At 33.1% G+C, this 14807-nt stretch overlaps 2 protein-coding genes and 1 pseudogene across 2 annotated transcripts; all 3 read right to left on the reverse strand.

Moving 5' to 3' along the window:
* Positions 1-183, reverse strand: part of LOC127809233 (kirola-like) — a 44679-nt pseudogene extending 44496 nt beyond the window's left edge.
* A 10075-nt stretch (positions 184-10258) lies between these two features.
* LOC127810679 (kirola-like) lies at positions 10259-11336 on the reverse strand. The gene is made up of 2 exons (XM_052350272.1): positions 11053-11336; positions 10259-10539 (listed from the first exon to the last, which is right to left on the reverse strand). The coding sequence occupies exons 1-2, from the start codon at positions 11231-11233 to the stop codon at positions 10274-10276; spliced, it is 447 nt and encodes a 148-aa protein (XP_052206232.1). The 5' UTR covers positions 11234-11336; the 3' UTR covers positions 10259-10273.
* Positions 11337-13051: 1715 nt separating this feature from the next.
* LOC127810683 (kirola-like) lies at positions 13052-14250 on the reverse strand. The gene is made up of 2 exons (XM_052350276.1): positions 14016-14250; positions 13052-13576 (listed from the first exon to the last, which is right to left on the reverse strand). The coding sequence occupies exons 1-2, from the start codon at positions 14194-14196 to the stop codon at positions 13311-13313; spliced, it is 447 nt and encodes a 148-aa protein (XP_052206236.1). The 5' UTR covers positions 14197-14250; the 3' UTR covers positions 13052-13310.
* Between the last annotated feature and the right edge of the window lie 557 nt (positions 14251-14807).

The raw sequence follows: 14807 nt of genomic DNA on the forward strand, positions 1-14807 counted from the left end.
TCTTCTCTTATTTCTTAACAACTTTATAACCTCATCCCTTTAACTTCTCTTATCTCCTTTATTCACTAATTATCAATCATAAGAGAGAAAACAAAGGATTTCATTTTAATCTTTCCAACATATACCATGAGTATAATTCCAAAAGATGACAAAGCCAACTTTGCCCCAATCTTCGTCGTGCATAGCGTAGCCTTAGATGTGAGCTGGGGACATAGTGGGCATGTGATGAGGCCTATCTCTAAAGATCTCATGGAATACATTGCCGTCCAACTTAATGGCTACCCAACGAACCATCTTACTGGCCATGGCTAGCTTCTTTTTCAACCACCAACAAACCCTAGCTAAATGTATTGGTAGATAAGATAGAAGTGACCAACAAACCCTAGCTAAATGTATTACTAGATAAGATGGAAGTGAAGGCAAGTTGTGAGGAAAACACTTGGGTCCCCCAACCCTTACATACCTACCATTATTGGGTTCTAGCTACCCATTTTTTAATAATAGCATGAATATATATAGTAGTTTTTCATTTAGTTAACAATCCATTAAAAAATTTATTATTATTATTATTATGTTTCTTTGTTGGGGTAAGGGTGGGGAGATGAAGTCAAACTACTTAACTTTGGGCAATATCTTTTAGACTCATCATCGATATTGTAAAGAAACGAGAAACGATTTCTTTAAAAATTTTATAAAAATATTATTGAAATAATATGATAGTAGTTATTTGATAGTCAAACCCATATTTTTGTCTTTGTACTTTCACATTATTTTCGTATACTTATTTGAACTTTTTATTTTTTCGATTACACTCTTAAAACATGTATTTTCGAATAAATTGCATATCTTGCTAAGAGCGTGCAACACATGCGCGCTAAAATACCCAAATTATTCCTTTATCCTCTGCAACCCTTGAAAATCGCCAACCACTAGCAGCCTCTCACAACGCCATTGCCATCAGCCTCTTACAGTTGTAGTCATTGTCAACACCTTGTAGTTACTACTATAACCATCGGCCTGCACCTTTTCCTCCATCCTTTGTACTCATCAGCCACTTCCCTTGCCATGTCACTAGTTGTTTCTTATCCTGCCACACTGCTTGCCCAGCCTCATTGCTATCCACCATCTTCGCCAATCCCTCACCCTCTGCAAACCCCCTTGGTCTTAACTCATTTTTTTCTCCATCTTGTGCATCCCAATCATCATGAGTCACTGAAGGAAGAAGCTATGGTGGAGATGGTGGTTGACAATGAAGTTTTGCACTTGCATGAGGGATAATTAATTTGGGCATTAATTTTAGCGTCCATGTGTTACATGCTCTTATCAAGGTTTGCAATTGACTTGAAAATGTATGATTTAGAGGTGTAATCAAAATAATTAAAAGTTTAAGTGACTATATAAAAAAAACATAAAAATTTAAGTACAAAAATATGAGTATGGTTGTCATTTGATTTATTATATGGATGAGGATGAGAATTTTTTAAAATGTTGGACAAGTAAGTGTTAACATGTATAAAATAGGAGAATCCTTGGATAAAAATTTCAAGGTAAATGTGTTAACTAATACGGAAAGATAAAGACTGTAAGAACAAGTCTTACATGCATAAAAGTTAGAATGATGGTTATTAATGAGAGTTTATGTATATGAATAAAAAAAATAAGAACTCCTATTAAGATAGTATGAGCGTGCATATTAAACAATAAAAGAATAAGAATATTTATTATACTAGTGGATGAAATGGAAGAGATTTATAACAAGAGTTTGATTAAAGAAATTTTGATAAAAAAAAATTTAAGCATGCACATAGGATATAATTATAATTTTATTAAAAAATATAAGAGATAATTGAAGATATAGGATTATAAAATTATGACATGTGATGTGTGCTCTATATGGATGGGAGTGAGGAGGTTTTTCATGCCATTCCACGAAATCACTAAATGCATGGTTATTTATAGGATTATAACATGTGATGAGTTTTATGTATTATTTTAGAGTTTTCTGATTAACTTGCATCTAGTAAGCCTTTTTACGTTATGTGCTTTGTCTTTCAATCTCCATGAGATATGAGATATGAGATATGTAACAGCCCGCCTTCTCGGACGTGTTATATCTTAAGAAATTTGGTTTATTTTTTTTTTTTTTGTTACATTATTCCCGAAATTCCCTAAGACCTTATCTAGTGTTTGACGAGATGTTTACACTATAAATTAAATACAAGCAGAAGCTGAATTGAACCTGCTCATGGTAATGTATAATTTAATAATTGTACATGTCATTTAATACAAGTTAATACATAAAGCGTTTGGTGATGGTACAAAATACATAAATCTTACACTAATCATATTATAACATGGTACATTTACTCGCATCTTGGTGCCTCGTGTCACTACACATCACCACTCTCTGAATCATCTCTGCAAGTCCCGGCTGGAACGTTGAATGTTCCAGGGGCAAACCCATGTTAGATGATGAATCATCTAAGTAAGAATACCAAATGCAATGCTATAAGTGTATGCAATGTCCTTCATCGTAGGCGTCAACTACACCCCTCATGCTGCATATCCTTTTAGCGGCCACCTCTTTCGAAGTCGGGGTGTATGGGTGCACCATCGATAGGCCAGCGGTGTCAGTTCGTACTCCATACGGCCTCATATGCATGTGATCAACAGTATCGTTATGCATGTGTGCATTTCATAGTCATGCCATTGATGCAGTCTACGTGACGATTTCATATCATAGCATGCCAATATGATAAAAGCATTTACATTTATTATTGTATTAAATTCAGGCAGCATACTTACAGCTAATTTATCTCGATCTACGTGCCAAGCGGCTATCCTTTAATTTCCTTGCTCACGAGGACCCCTACAACATAGATTTATTTTTAGAATACCATTCGCTAATTTTTCATAATTTCTTCCATTTTTCTTTTATTCCTAAGATTTATTTCTTTCTAAATTACATAATAATTATCTAGGCTTCATAAAATTTACTTTCTTTTTACCAATATTCCTTAAATAATATTCTTAGTATTCTGGAATTTTTCTTGTAATTTTCTAACTTTAATTCCTAGTTTCCCTTATTTCATAATAGCTAAATATGTAATTATTACATAATAATTACCTAATCTTTCAATTTATTAAATTTCTCTTCACTAATATTTCTTACATAATACTTATAATATTCTGAAATTTTCTTGAAATTTTTTGAATTAAAATCCTATTTTTTCTTTATTTTCATAATAGAAAAATCTACTTAAATAATTAATAATTTTGGCATTTCCAGAAAATTGCTTCACCAGTATATCATAAACAATATTTCAAATTTAATAAAGAAAATTTCAAAATTTTACTCTTTTTTTTTTTTTTAGATTTTCTGACGGGCGCGTGGGCTGCACGCGCCGTCTTCCTACTCGTAGGCGCGTGTAGCCACGTGCTCGTGCTGGGTCATCTTCTCCGGCGGCCCCTCCAAGCTTCCGAGCTTCAATACGAAGCTCTCCCCCCCCCCTATTTTCGACCTCCCGGACCCAAATACAGCATCAAAATTGGAAAAAAAATAACTCAAGATACCTCGATTTAAGGCTTGAACTCTCGGCTCCGGCGAAGTCGCGATTTTCCAGCGAGGCTTGGATCTCCCTCTTCGCTGCTTCGTTGGCCTCCAGAAACGATGCCCGCGACTTGAAGATCAAAACCCTACTCTCCAATCTCTCAAACCTTCTCCCAATCGACTGATCTAAGCCTCGCAATTTTCGGATGGATTGGCTTGTGCGAACTGGGCTATTTATAGCCGAAAAAGCACGCCGCTTATGTCAAATCGAAGCCCACGTGGCCGGGAAGGCCATACCACTGATCAATCGCCATAAAAAACCCCCACTAACCTTATTAATTCCCGGTTGCAGGCAGCCATGGGCGCTGCCTGCAACTTCCGGATTTTCTGGATTTTTCTTGATTTTTTTTTTTTTTTACATATTTATACATACATACATACGAATTTATTACATATTTATATTTATTTCTATTTATATAGCTATACATACTTATATACATATTTATATTTATATTTTACATACTCAATTACATGCTTTATATAAAATAAATATACTTAAACTAAATAAACTAATCATTTAAACTGAATTAATAAACTTAATTTTATAAAATGCAACTTAGGGTATTACAAGATATGAGATAGTAATGTTTCTTAAGATATAGCTTAGAAAAAGTATTTTACATAAAAATATTTTTTTATTATCTTTGAAATTTATTTAGTAACTTTTTAAAAAAAAGTCATGTGACTTCTTAATTAGAATTATTTAGATAAATTTATCTCTCTCCCTTCAGATAAATTTATTTTGAACCTTATAGATAAAAAAAAAAATGATCCATATGTCTCTAATGCATTCTAAAAAATTTAAGAAATAGTTTAATAAAAATATTAGAATAATATCAATCTTATTTTGATTATTCCATATATATCTTATTCCGAAAAACATTCTAATTTTATCTTTTTTATTTTAACAAACGTTATTGTAATACCCCATGCATGTTTGTATGAGATTGCCATGTAATTTCGATAAGTTTAGAATACCAAAAAAATGGTTTGATAGCAATTATAGGTACCGAATCGACTGTAGGGAATGTCTCGGAGTAAAATTATCTAACGAAAATAATATGGTATCGACAAGCGTTTCGAGATAGGATTTATGGTATTGAAAAAAATCAAAAGAGAGAAGATTTTCGGTACAGCTAAAATGCAGCTGCCATTTAGGTTGCAAAACCAAATCTTTAAAAGAGACTCCCGAAAAATCAACGAAACCCTAAAGGGGCTTCGGTTTTGCGTAATGAGTAACCCTTCAGTGGTTTCAGGATGAAACGACAGCCTGGTAAGAATACTGGGGCAAATCGTAATTTTTGACTAAGTTTTGATTTATTAATTTTGGATTTTCGGTATCGTAATGCAAATTAATTTGAGGTTTAAGGGCATAATTGTAATTAGGGAATTGCACAAGTGTAATAGGGATGAAATTTGGGGTTTAATATGTAATTTTCTTAATTTAATAGTGTGTTATATAATTATATATAAATATATATATAAATATATAGGTTGCATGAAGTGTGTGTGTGAATGATACTGCCCATGGTCTGCAAATTTATGGTCATTCCCTGCAATTCCATGCCCTGCAACGTGATGGCTGTCAACGGAGTGTTCTTCACGCCAAGGAAGAATGGGCAAGGCACGAGAGTGATGGTGAATCGACTATAAATAGGAGAAGGATTAGAGGGAGCAACCATCAGAAATGAAGAAGGAATGAGGGGCAACCATGGGCGAGAGCTCCAGCAAGCTCGGCAAACAGGGGCAGTGTGGAGAAGGCCAGTGATGGCCAAGGCGGAGACCAGAGAGGCTGGTGGCAAGCGGTAAGGCCGGCTGGAGGCCAAGGCGAGCTGTGGTCGCGAGTTGCTACGCTTGTAGGCAGCCATGGTCGATGCACAAGCTTGACCTGGAGTGGGGTAGTAGTTGGTCGAGGCAGTGGCGCTAGCGAAGCAGCCAGCAGGGAGGCCGAATGCGAGCGGGGGTGGTCGGAGGCGATTCGCGGCAGGGTTGGCAGGCCACGATGGCTGACGGGAGGGCCAAACAGGCCGTGCACAGGTGCTAGTGCGTTGCAGTGGAAGAGAAGAAGAAAAGAAGAAGAAGAAAGAAAAAGAAAAAGGAAAAGAAGAATGACAGTTGCAAGTGTAGAAGAAGAAGCATGGAGAAGAGGATGAATAGGAGAAAAGAAAAGAAAAGAAATAGAAAAAATATAGAAAAAAATAGAGAAAAATGCTAGAAAAATCTCAAAAAATAAGATTTGGAGATTTAGTAATATTCGAGAGATTTTAGTCAAGAAAATGGTTCGAGTATATGTTTCGAGGATATGGCACGCATACCGAAGAAGCCTGAGAGGCTAAGTAAGGTAAGTAAAAATTCTCTAGAAAATTTCAAAAAATTAAGAATATTATTTTATAAATTTTCGTAGTGAAATATTGGAGAAAATATTTAGGAAATATTTAGTTTGGATTTATTGAGGAAAAATAGGAAGAACTAGAGAAAAAAAAGAGAAGAAAATGCAAGAAATTATGGGAAAATAGGTTTTAATATTTATTTAAATAAATATGATGATTAGGATGCTTTGAGACTAAAGTTGAAGTGACTTGTGCAAATTTTGAGATTGACACGCAAATCGAGGTGATACATTAATTTCGAGGTATGGCAAGAATATCGAGATAAGTGGTACTTCTCAACTGGATTTAGTTTTATGAAAAATGGTTGGTTGTTGGTGATTTATGTTTCAAACCCGATCCTTGGGAATGCTTTCATCATATTGACATGCTCTGATATGTATCCATCACGTAGGCTGCATACATGACATGCTATAAAATGCATATGTACATGTTGATATCGTTGATCACGCACATTGTGTTTGTAGGGAGTACGAACTGGCACTGCTACTTTACCAAGGGTGCACCCATACACCCCGACTTCAAAAGAGATGGCCGCAAAAATAATGAGTAGCATGAAGGGTGCAGTTAACCCCTACGATGAGTAAAACATTGCATTCATGCACGAAATATGTTTTCTGTACCCTTACTTAGATGATTCATCATCTAACTTGAGTTTTGCCCCTAGAATATTCAAACGTTCCAGATGAAGATTGTAACAAATACAAGGATGAATGAATCATGAAATGACACTTAGCAGACTGCATGATAAATGTAATGTATGTCATGTAGCCCATGTATTTAAATTCTGTTACTTTGAAATTTGAATGTTTTGAGCAATGATGATGTAAGAACTAATTTATGATTAATGTTAAGATATCAGGTTCGATCCTTGCTTCCGCAATAGATGTATATGATGATTCTCTTTCGAGAAAAATAAATGGGAATTCTGGGACGAATTCGAGAAATGATGTGGTTTAACATTAGTTTTAAAGAAAAAAAAAATTACTGTCTTAGAATTGTCCCAAATTATAACGCGCCCGAGAAGCAGGACATTACAACTATCTTAGTGGTTAATTACCCATTTATCATTATTTCATGATATTAAATATTTTTATATTTGATTAATTTTTAATTTAATTTTTTTAACAAGCTACTTTGTAATATCCTAGCAATTTGAGAATAATAATAATTAATTTTGTATTTAAAATATTTTTAACATCAATTAGATATTATAATTGAAAAAAAAAATTAATGGGTTTAGAGTTAGTGGGCTTAGTTGGAAAAATAAAGACTAAGTAAATGGGTTTAGAGTTAGTGGGCTAAATTGAAAAAATAAAGACTAAGTAAATGGGCTTAGAGTTAGCGGGCTAAGTTGAAAAAAATGAAAGGCTAAGTAAATGGGATAATTAGTAAGCTAAGAAAATATGTTTAAAATTAATGAATTAAATAAAAGAATAATCTATTTAGAAGAAGATTTAGTGAAAAATAATTAAGGTGACAAAATAATTAAATATAGTAGGTGAAATAATTTAGAAATGTTGGAGACAAAGTAGGGTGTGGACAAATAATTAAATATTATGAGTGAGATTTAGTGGAAAATAATTAAGAAAGATGACAAAATAATTAAAGATGATGGGTGAAATAATTGAGAAATGTGGGAGACAAATTAAGGTGTGGACAAATAATCAAAAATAATGAGTGAAATAATTAATAAATGTTAGAGACAAAGTAGGGTGTGGACAAATAATTAAGGATTATGAGTGAGATTTAGTGGAAAATAATTAAGAAAGATGACAAAATAATTAAAGATGATGAGTGAAATAATTGAGAAATGTGGGAGACAAAGTAAGGTGTGAACAAATAATCAAAAATAATAGGTGAAATAATTGAAAAATGTGGGAGACAAAGTAAGGTGTGAATAAATAATTAAGGATTTTTAGTGAGATTTAGTAAAAAATAATTAAGAAATGTGATAAAATAATTAAAGATAGTGGGTCACTACAATTATGTTAAGCTTAATTTAACCTCCTATAAATAGAGGAAATTTAAAAGGTTTGAGAATTTAAATTAGAAGGAGAAAGGTTGAAAGAAAGATTTGATAGTGAGAAAGAGATTTGAAAAAGAGGAAGAAAAAAAAATAGAGAGAGAGAGAGAGAGGGAGAAAAATACCAAAAAGTTTCTAAAAAAATCCTATAGGCTGAGTTTAGTAGTTTGTGTAAAAATTTGTAGTAGAAGGCGTTGTTGGATGTATAAATCGAGGCTTCGTCGCAGTATAAAAGAATACCGAATCGCTCCGCGGGAAGGTGAGTTATCTTAAAAAATTTCTTGAAAAATTTCAAAAATATGAGAATGATATTTTAGAATTTTTGATGACGAAATTGGAAGAGAAATGCATGATTGGTATTTATTATAAATTTTAGAGGCAATAGATGCTTGAAAATCAAAGAGAAAATGAGAAATAAATAGAATATGGATTCTAAAAATTATGAGGAGATTTATGGGGTTTAGGAATATTGTTTTAGGAATTATTGTGAAGAGAAATTGAGAAAATTTTATGAGGAGCTATTTATTTCATAATCTAGAGGAAATAATAGAAGAAAATGGGAGAAATTAGAAAAATTAGAGAAAATTATAAATTTGATTTTCTTAAGTAATTATGATGCCCAGGATACGTCAAGGTTCATAATTGAGTATGATTGGAAGTCCGACGTGAATTTTGAGGCAAAATTATGTTAAGGGCAAAATTATCTTTTTACAAGGTAAGTGGTACTTTCCAACTGAATTTTGTTTTATGAAAATACTTGGTTTGTAAGTGGTTTGATCCAAAACCTGATTTTACATAAATGATTTTTTCATGCCTTGATGTGAGTATGTCACGTATTGCATTTACATATTTAATTTATGAAATATGCATATGAGCATGATGAAATTCACGGTCTTACGTTGCATGGGTTTGAGATTAGATACTGGCTCCGTTACTTTGCCAAGGGTGCACCCATATACCTCGGTCTGGCAGGGAGACTGGAAAAATGACGAGTAATCTTAAGGTGCAGTCGACCCAAACATGAAAGTTATGATGTTATGTGCATTGCATACATACATGAGAGCATTAAATATTTTATATCCTTACTTAGATGATTCATCATCTAATCTAGACTTTGCCTCTGGAATATTCAAACGTTCCAGATGAAGATAGTAACAGAAACGAGGATGAATGAGGCATGTAATGGCACTTAGCAAAGTGCATGATGAGTTGTATGATCAGTTGAATGTATGTTATGTTGCTCATGTATTTAAGTTCTGCTACTTCGAATTCTGAATATTTTGAGAAATGATGATGTAAAACCCTATTTAGGGTTAATATTAGTTGAGAACTTATCTTATATATTAAGTCATGTTGAGAAATTTATTTTTCCGTGATATAAGAATTGATTTATGATTAATGTTATGATGTTAGGTTCGATTCTACTTCCGCATTTAATATTTATGATGATTCTCCTCGGAGATAAATGAATGAAAATTTTGGGATGTATAAGAGCAATGATATGATTTAGTTTTAGTTTTAGTAGTATGAAAAAAAAAATTATCGCATAATTGTCTTGAGTTATAACGCGCTTGAGAAACGGGGTGTTACATAGTTAATTAAATTAATTTGACATAGTTAAATCTTAAATTTTGAATGAATAAGCCACTCATACGTACAACAAATGTATTTTAAGTGTTTCCCTCGTATAGAGATGTGCTTTTGAAACCATTTCCAAAGCCTTTGGTCTTTTTTTATTTATTACCATCATTTTGTTCCTTTCCTCTAGTTCACTTTGTATGGTGATCAAGGAATGCATTACATGGACAAGTGCAGGAGATTGTACATACAATAAAAATTCATATATAAACGTAATTATTAGACGACGTAAAGGCTTGAAATTGTTTTTACTATAAAATTATAAGAGATTGTGCATAAGGCTCAACTCAACTTCACATATAAACGAGTAGATTACGATTACACAAGTCAAAATAATTATACAAATACACGTGCTCAACTTCACATTAATTACACAAGTGCACTAATCACATGCATGTGTTATTATGCATTGAAAAAACAAGTGAAATATGGTTCTTCTCCTGATCATCTAACCCTCTCGCAAAACAGAAAGGTTCATCAATTGGGGGCAGACGTCGCACTTTACCACAAACTCATGCATGCTTTTATTCCACAAACAGTACTCCCAAACCTTTGTTTATATATATATTTATATATATTGGGCGTCTTGGTCTCATCATTTAAATACATTAATTACTTGAGATGGTGAGCCTCAATATCTTTGGTGACGCTAATGCAGAAGTCCATGAGTGAGTTTGGATCTTCGACGCTATTATTGAGCTTCTCGTATTGGAAGGTCCATGTGACCAAGTTGTTGACGCCCCTTGTGTCCACGTGGACTGTGATGACGAAGCTCTTGTACAGCTGCATCAGATCTCCTTCAATCACCTTGTATGTCACCGACTTGTTTGCCTCGTCTACTGCCTCTATCACCTCCTTAGCAACCTTCTCTTTCCCATCTGTACTTATATGTATATATATCACACAAATATTGATAGAATTGTATCAACACCTCAAGCAGAATTTAAGAAAGACGGTATAGAAAATTTAAGGCGATTCAATTTTAATAAATTTATTTCCAAAATTGTATAATAATAATGAAAGAAATCTATTTAATGAATGATCGATGGTGTGTAGTTTTTGAATTGAAAATATATACCCTCCTAGGACACTCTTTTCTTTTTCCTTTTCCGGTTGGAGTACACAAAAAGACCTACGAACAGAGGGACTTGCACTGAGGCTTAGCTTAGGCTTAAATCTCATAAGAGTATATATGAAGCACAACGTAGCGTCTAATAACATGAAGAATCCAAAAGAAAACTACAAACTGAGTTTGGGAGATAACCTGTTTCTTTTTAAGGAAGAGTAAAATCCGAGGCGTACTGTTAAGAGGACATGCACTGAGCTATACTCTTAGAACGCAATTTGTAGATAGAAAACCATAGATTACACAGAGGTGTTAGCACATGTACCGTGAGTATAATTCCAGAAGACGATGGAGCCAACTTTGCCCCAGTCACCTTCATGCAAAGCACAGCCTTGGATGTGAGCCGGAGCCATATTGGAGATATGGTGAGGCCTATCTCTGAAGATCTCATGGAACACATCGCCGTCCGACTTGATAGCTACTTGGCGCACCATCTTACTGGCCATGGCGGCTTCCTTTGCAGCAACCTGAAACCCTAGCTAAATGTACTGGCAGTGAAGATGGAAGTGAAGGCAAGTGTGTGAGGCAAACACTTAGGTCCTCAACTCTTTAAATAGCAAACTCTGTTGGCTTCTGCCTCACCTCTCCGGTTGCCCCCTCTTAGATGCGTGAATATACTAGTTTATTATTTTACATAATGATCGATTAAAAAATTGTCAAGCTTGCTCAACTTAATCACGGGCAAGATCTTAATTTAGTACCCATTATCTTGATCAAATTATTTTATTTTGATTATTTTTTTGACAGCTAAGTAATGAAAATATTTTAAGTTTATTTATAAAAGTATAAAATTAAATCTAAATATAGTAACATATAATTACAGAGATAATTTGTGTTTACACATTTAAATTTACTTAATGAGATAATTACTTGTGATTTATGTTTTTATTTTACTCTTAGTGGAAGTTAAAATTGCGTTCTCCTTTATTTTTTAATTTTGAATTTTGAATTTTGAATTCATTTTGAATTTTTTAATTTGAGAGTCTGTTTTTAAAAAATTAAAAACGCGTTCTCTTTATTATTTTGAAAAACTATTTCTCAAAACAGAAAATTAGAAAACGCGTTCTCTTTAAAATTTTGAAAATAATTTTTTAATAATATTTTATTCAATAAATTTGATTATTCAGTAAATTAGAAATATTTAATATTAATATATTATTAAAAATATATATATATTTTAAAATTAATGAATTTTGTAATATTTTTTCATTATAATACTAAAATATGAATAAATAAATAAATAAATAAGTGTGTTTTGAGTTTAAAGTTTATTTTGAATAAAAACACTTAAAATAATTTTTTTATTGTTTTGAGTTTTTTTTATAAATTTTCTTTTTCAAAAATATATTTTTAAAAACAGCAAAAAGAATGCATTTTCATTATTTTAAAAAATTAAAAATTAAAAATGACTTGAAAAAAAATAAAGAGAACGCAACTTAATTCTCTTGCATTCAAACAAATTTTCTTGACAGACACAGTTAAAAAAAAAAATAGAACATACGACATGATCCACACTTATCTTAGCAAAAATGACCCACAGCTAAACATTATTGTTCTATGAATCAAATACTAGTGATGATAAGGCCAAAAAAAAAAAAAAATTGATTGTCGATGAATTGACCAATTTGTTGGAAAATGGACCCACCAAGGAGCAGCTGATCCGTTCAAATTTAATATGGGCTGTGTGGAAATGACAGTTCAATTTTTTAAGGATAATGCCTATGGGTACGAGTCGGAATGGGTAGCGGGTCTGGCAATATGGATAATATATTGTTACACAGAAATAAATATTCATGTAATTATGCAATGGGTAGATTCCTTATTTCAAGTTTTGTTATTTAAACTCATAAACTTTCACGCATTTAAAAACGAAATCAATATTATATATTAAAAACGACAAGAACATTTAGGATAAAATAATTAATTGTGCTCCAACCTCTCTCTCTTTTCTCTCTCTAATCAATTTTAATGGTATGTTATCTAAAATGCATTACAGAGATAATGGGGGTGGGTTAAGCCTTACGCGTAGTTGAAAGGATCATATTTCGATTTTATCATTTCAAAATAAACAATCATATCTTCAAAATTATGATTATGGTATTATTTTATATTAATATTAATTTAAATACATGTTAAAAATTATATCAGCCTGAATTGACCCCATCGGTGGGAAGACATTCTGGTGGAAGCAAAGCGTGGCGCATTGGCCCAATAAGTAAAAGATTCGCAGTAATGAGAGCTAAAGATTTGGTTGGGTAGTTAAATACTTGAAAGGACAACTTCAGCCATACAGATTAAGTCCCAAACCAGAAATTGTTTTACGACTCAACATTACCCAAACGGGTAGCTTTACTGTTATTTTTGCTAGTACATAAAATACATATGTCATATCATGGGTTGAGGAAGCAAGCGACTATATATATCGATATTATTCCACCACACACGTACGGTGCTTTTATTTCATGCCACAGGGGGACTCTCGAACCTTTTATGTATACAGATACATAATAGCAACATCGTAGATCACTTGAGATGGTGAGCCTCAATATCTTTGGTGACGTTAACGCATAAGTCCATGAGTGAGTTTGGATCTCCGCAGGCATCATTGAGCTTCTCGTACTGGAAGGTCCACGTGACCAAGTTGTTCATACCCCTTGTGTCCCCGTGGACTGTGATGACGAAGCTCTTGTACAGCTGCATCAGATCTCCTTCAATCACCTTGTATGTCACCGACTTGCTTGCCTCATCTACTGCTTCTGTCATCGCCTTTGCAACCTTTTCTTTCCCATCTGTATTGTATCGACACATAGAAATTCAGTTAACACGGTGGGTTATATATTGAACTCTTAAGAGTTGCAGAGATTGATATTTGGTAGTATTGCGTTCATTATCTAATTACTATGTGTCCTAGTGGTGTCATGGTCATATAAATCATATAGGGCTTATGATACTATGAAACAAAGTCTAATAAGAAACAACATATATACGGTCTAATATAATGTTCAGGTTAAATTTTCCTTTCTTATAAAAGCGAGTATGGGGGTACACATCCATGAACGACCCAATATACTTACCATCTTGTGCAATTAAACGGAAAGAGCTCTCACGAAAAAAAGGGGTTGCATCCTATGAATTGAATGACCGTGTAGTAAATTAAGTTACAAACTCTCTAGATATAGGTAAGCTGTAAAATAGTTAAAGAATTCGCCAGCCAGCGTGCATAAATACCATGAGTATAACTCCAGAAGGTGACGGAGCCGACTTTGCCCCAGTCACCTTCGTGCAAAGCACAGCCCTGGATGTGAGCCGGGGACATATTAGAGATGTGATGCGGCCTTTCTTTGAGGATCTCATGGAACACATCGCCGTCCGATTTGATGGGTACTTGGCGCACCAACTTGCGGGCCATGGTGGTCGCGGCTTCCTTCACAGCAAACGACAAAACTATATGTTTGGTAGAGACGGCGAGTTGTGATGCAGAAAATCACTTGGGCCCTCGCCGCTTTAAATAATACATTTTAAAAAAAAATAATAATTCTTTAATTTAACTTTTTTTATATGATGCATATAAAACTTAAATAATTAAATATAAAAAGAAGTCATAACTTATTTCTCACTGATTATGGCTTCAAGAATTTAATCCCACTTCTAGATTTATCCACACACAAGGTGACAATAACATTTGAAATTCTTTGGCTCTCTTGTATCTATCTTCTAGATATATGGACCATGGGGAAAAGATTGGTCTATTTTAAAATTAGTAAAATTAGACGGATAAAATCCGAACATCTAAATTATCAAAAAAAAAAAAAAACAAATAGCATGGACTAGTCCATATGATTTATTAATGTGCAATAATTAATAATCCTAGTATTAAGAATATTTTTATAAATAAATTATTTCAGAAAATCAGTCTCAATTCTCAACCATTGAGAATTAATATTTTGATATTTATTTCCATAAACTTTATATGCAGAAATAAGATATAGTCAATGCATGATAAATAAAAAATATCGTTTC

The sequence above is a fragment of the Diospyros lotus genome, chromosome 9 (assembly GCF_014633365.1).
Source record: "Diospyros lotus cultivar Yz01 chromosome 9, ASM1463336v1, whole genome shotgun sequence".
Taxonomy (NCBI): Eukaryota; Viridiplantae; Streptophyta; class Magnoliopsida; order Ericales; family Ebenaceae; genus Diospyros; species Diospyros lotus.

Bases quoted from the DNA above. Each gene is read 5' to 3' on its own strand.
- LOC127810679 (XM_052350272.1), bottom strand. From the start codon at position 11,233: ATGGCCAGTAAGATGGTGCGCCAAGTAGCTATCAAGTCGGACGGCGAT. The intron at 10,540-11,052 runs GTACATGTGCTA...ATATAAGTACAG, and splicing joins CTTCTGGAATTATACTCACG to ATGGGAAAGAGAAGGTTGCT.
- LOC127810683 (XM_052350276.1), bottom strand. From the start codon at position 14,196: ATGGCCCGCAAGTTGGTGCGCCAAGTACCCATCAAATCGGACGGCGAT. The intron at 13,577-14,015 runs GTATTTATGCAC...GATACAATACAG, and splicing joins CTTCTGGAGTTATACTCATG to ATGGGAAAGAAAAGGTTGCA.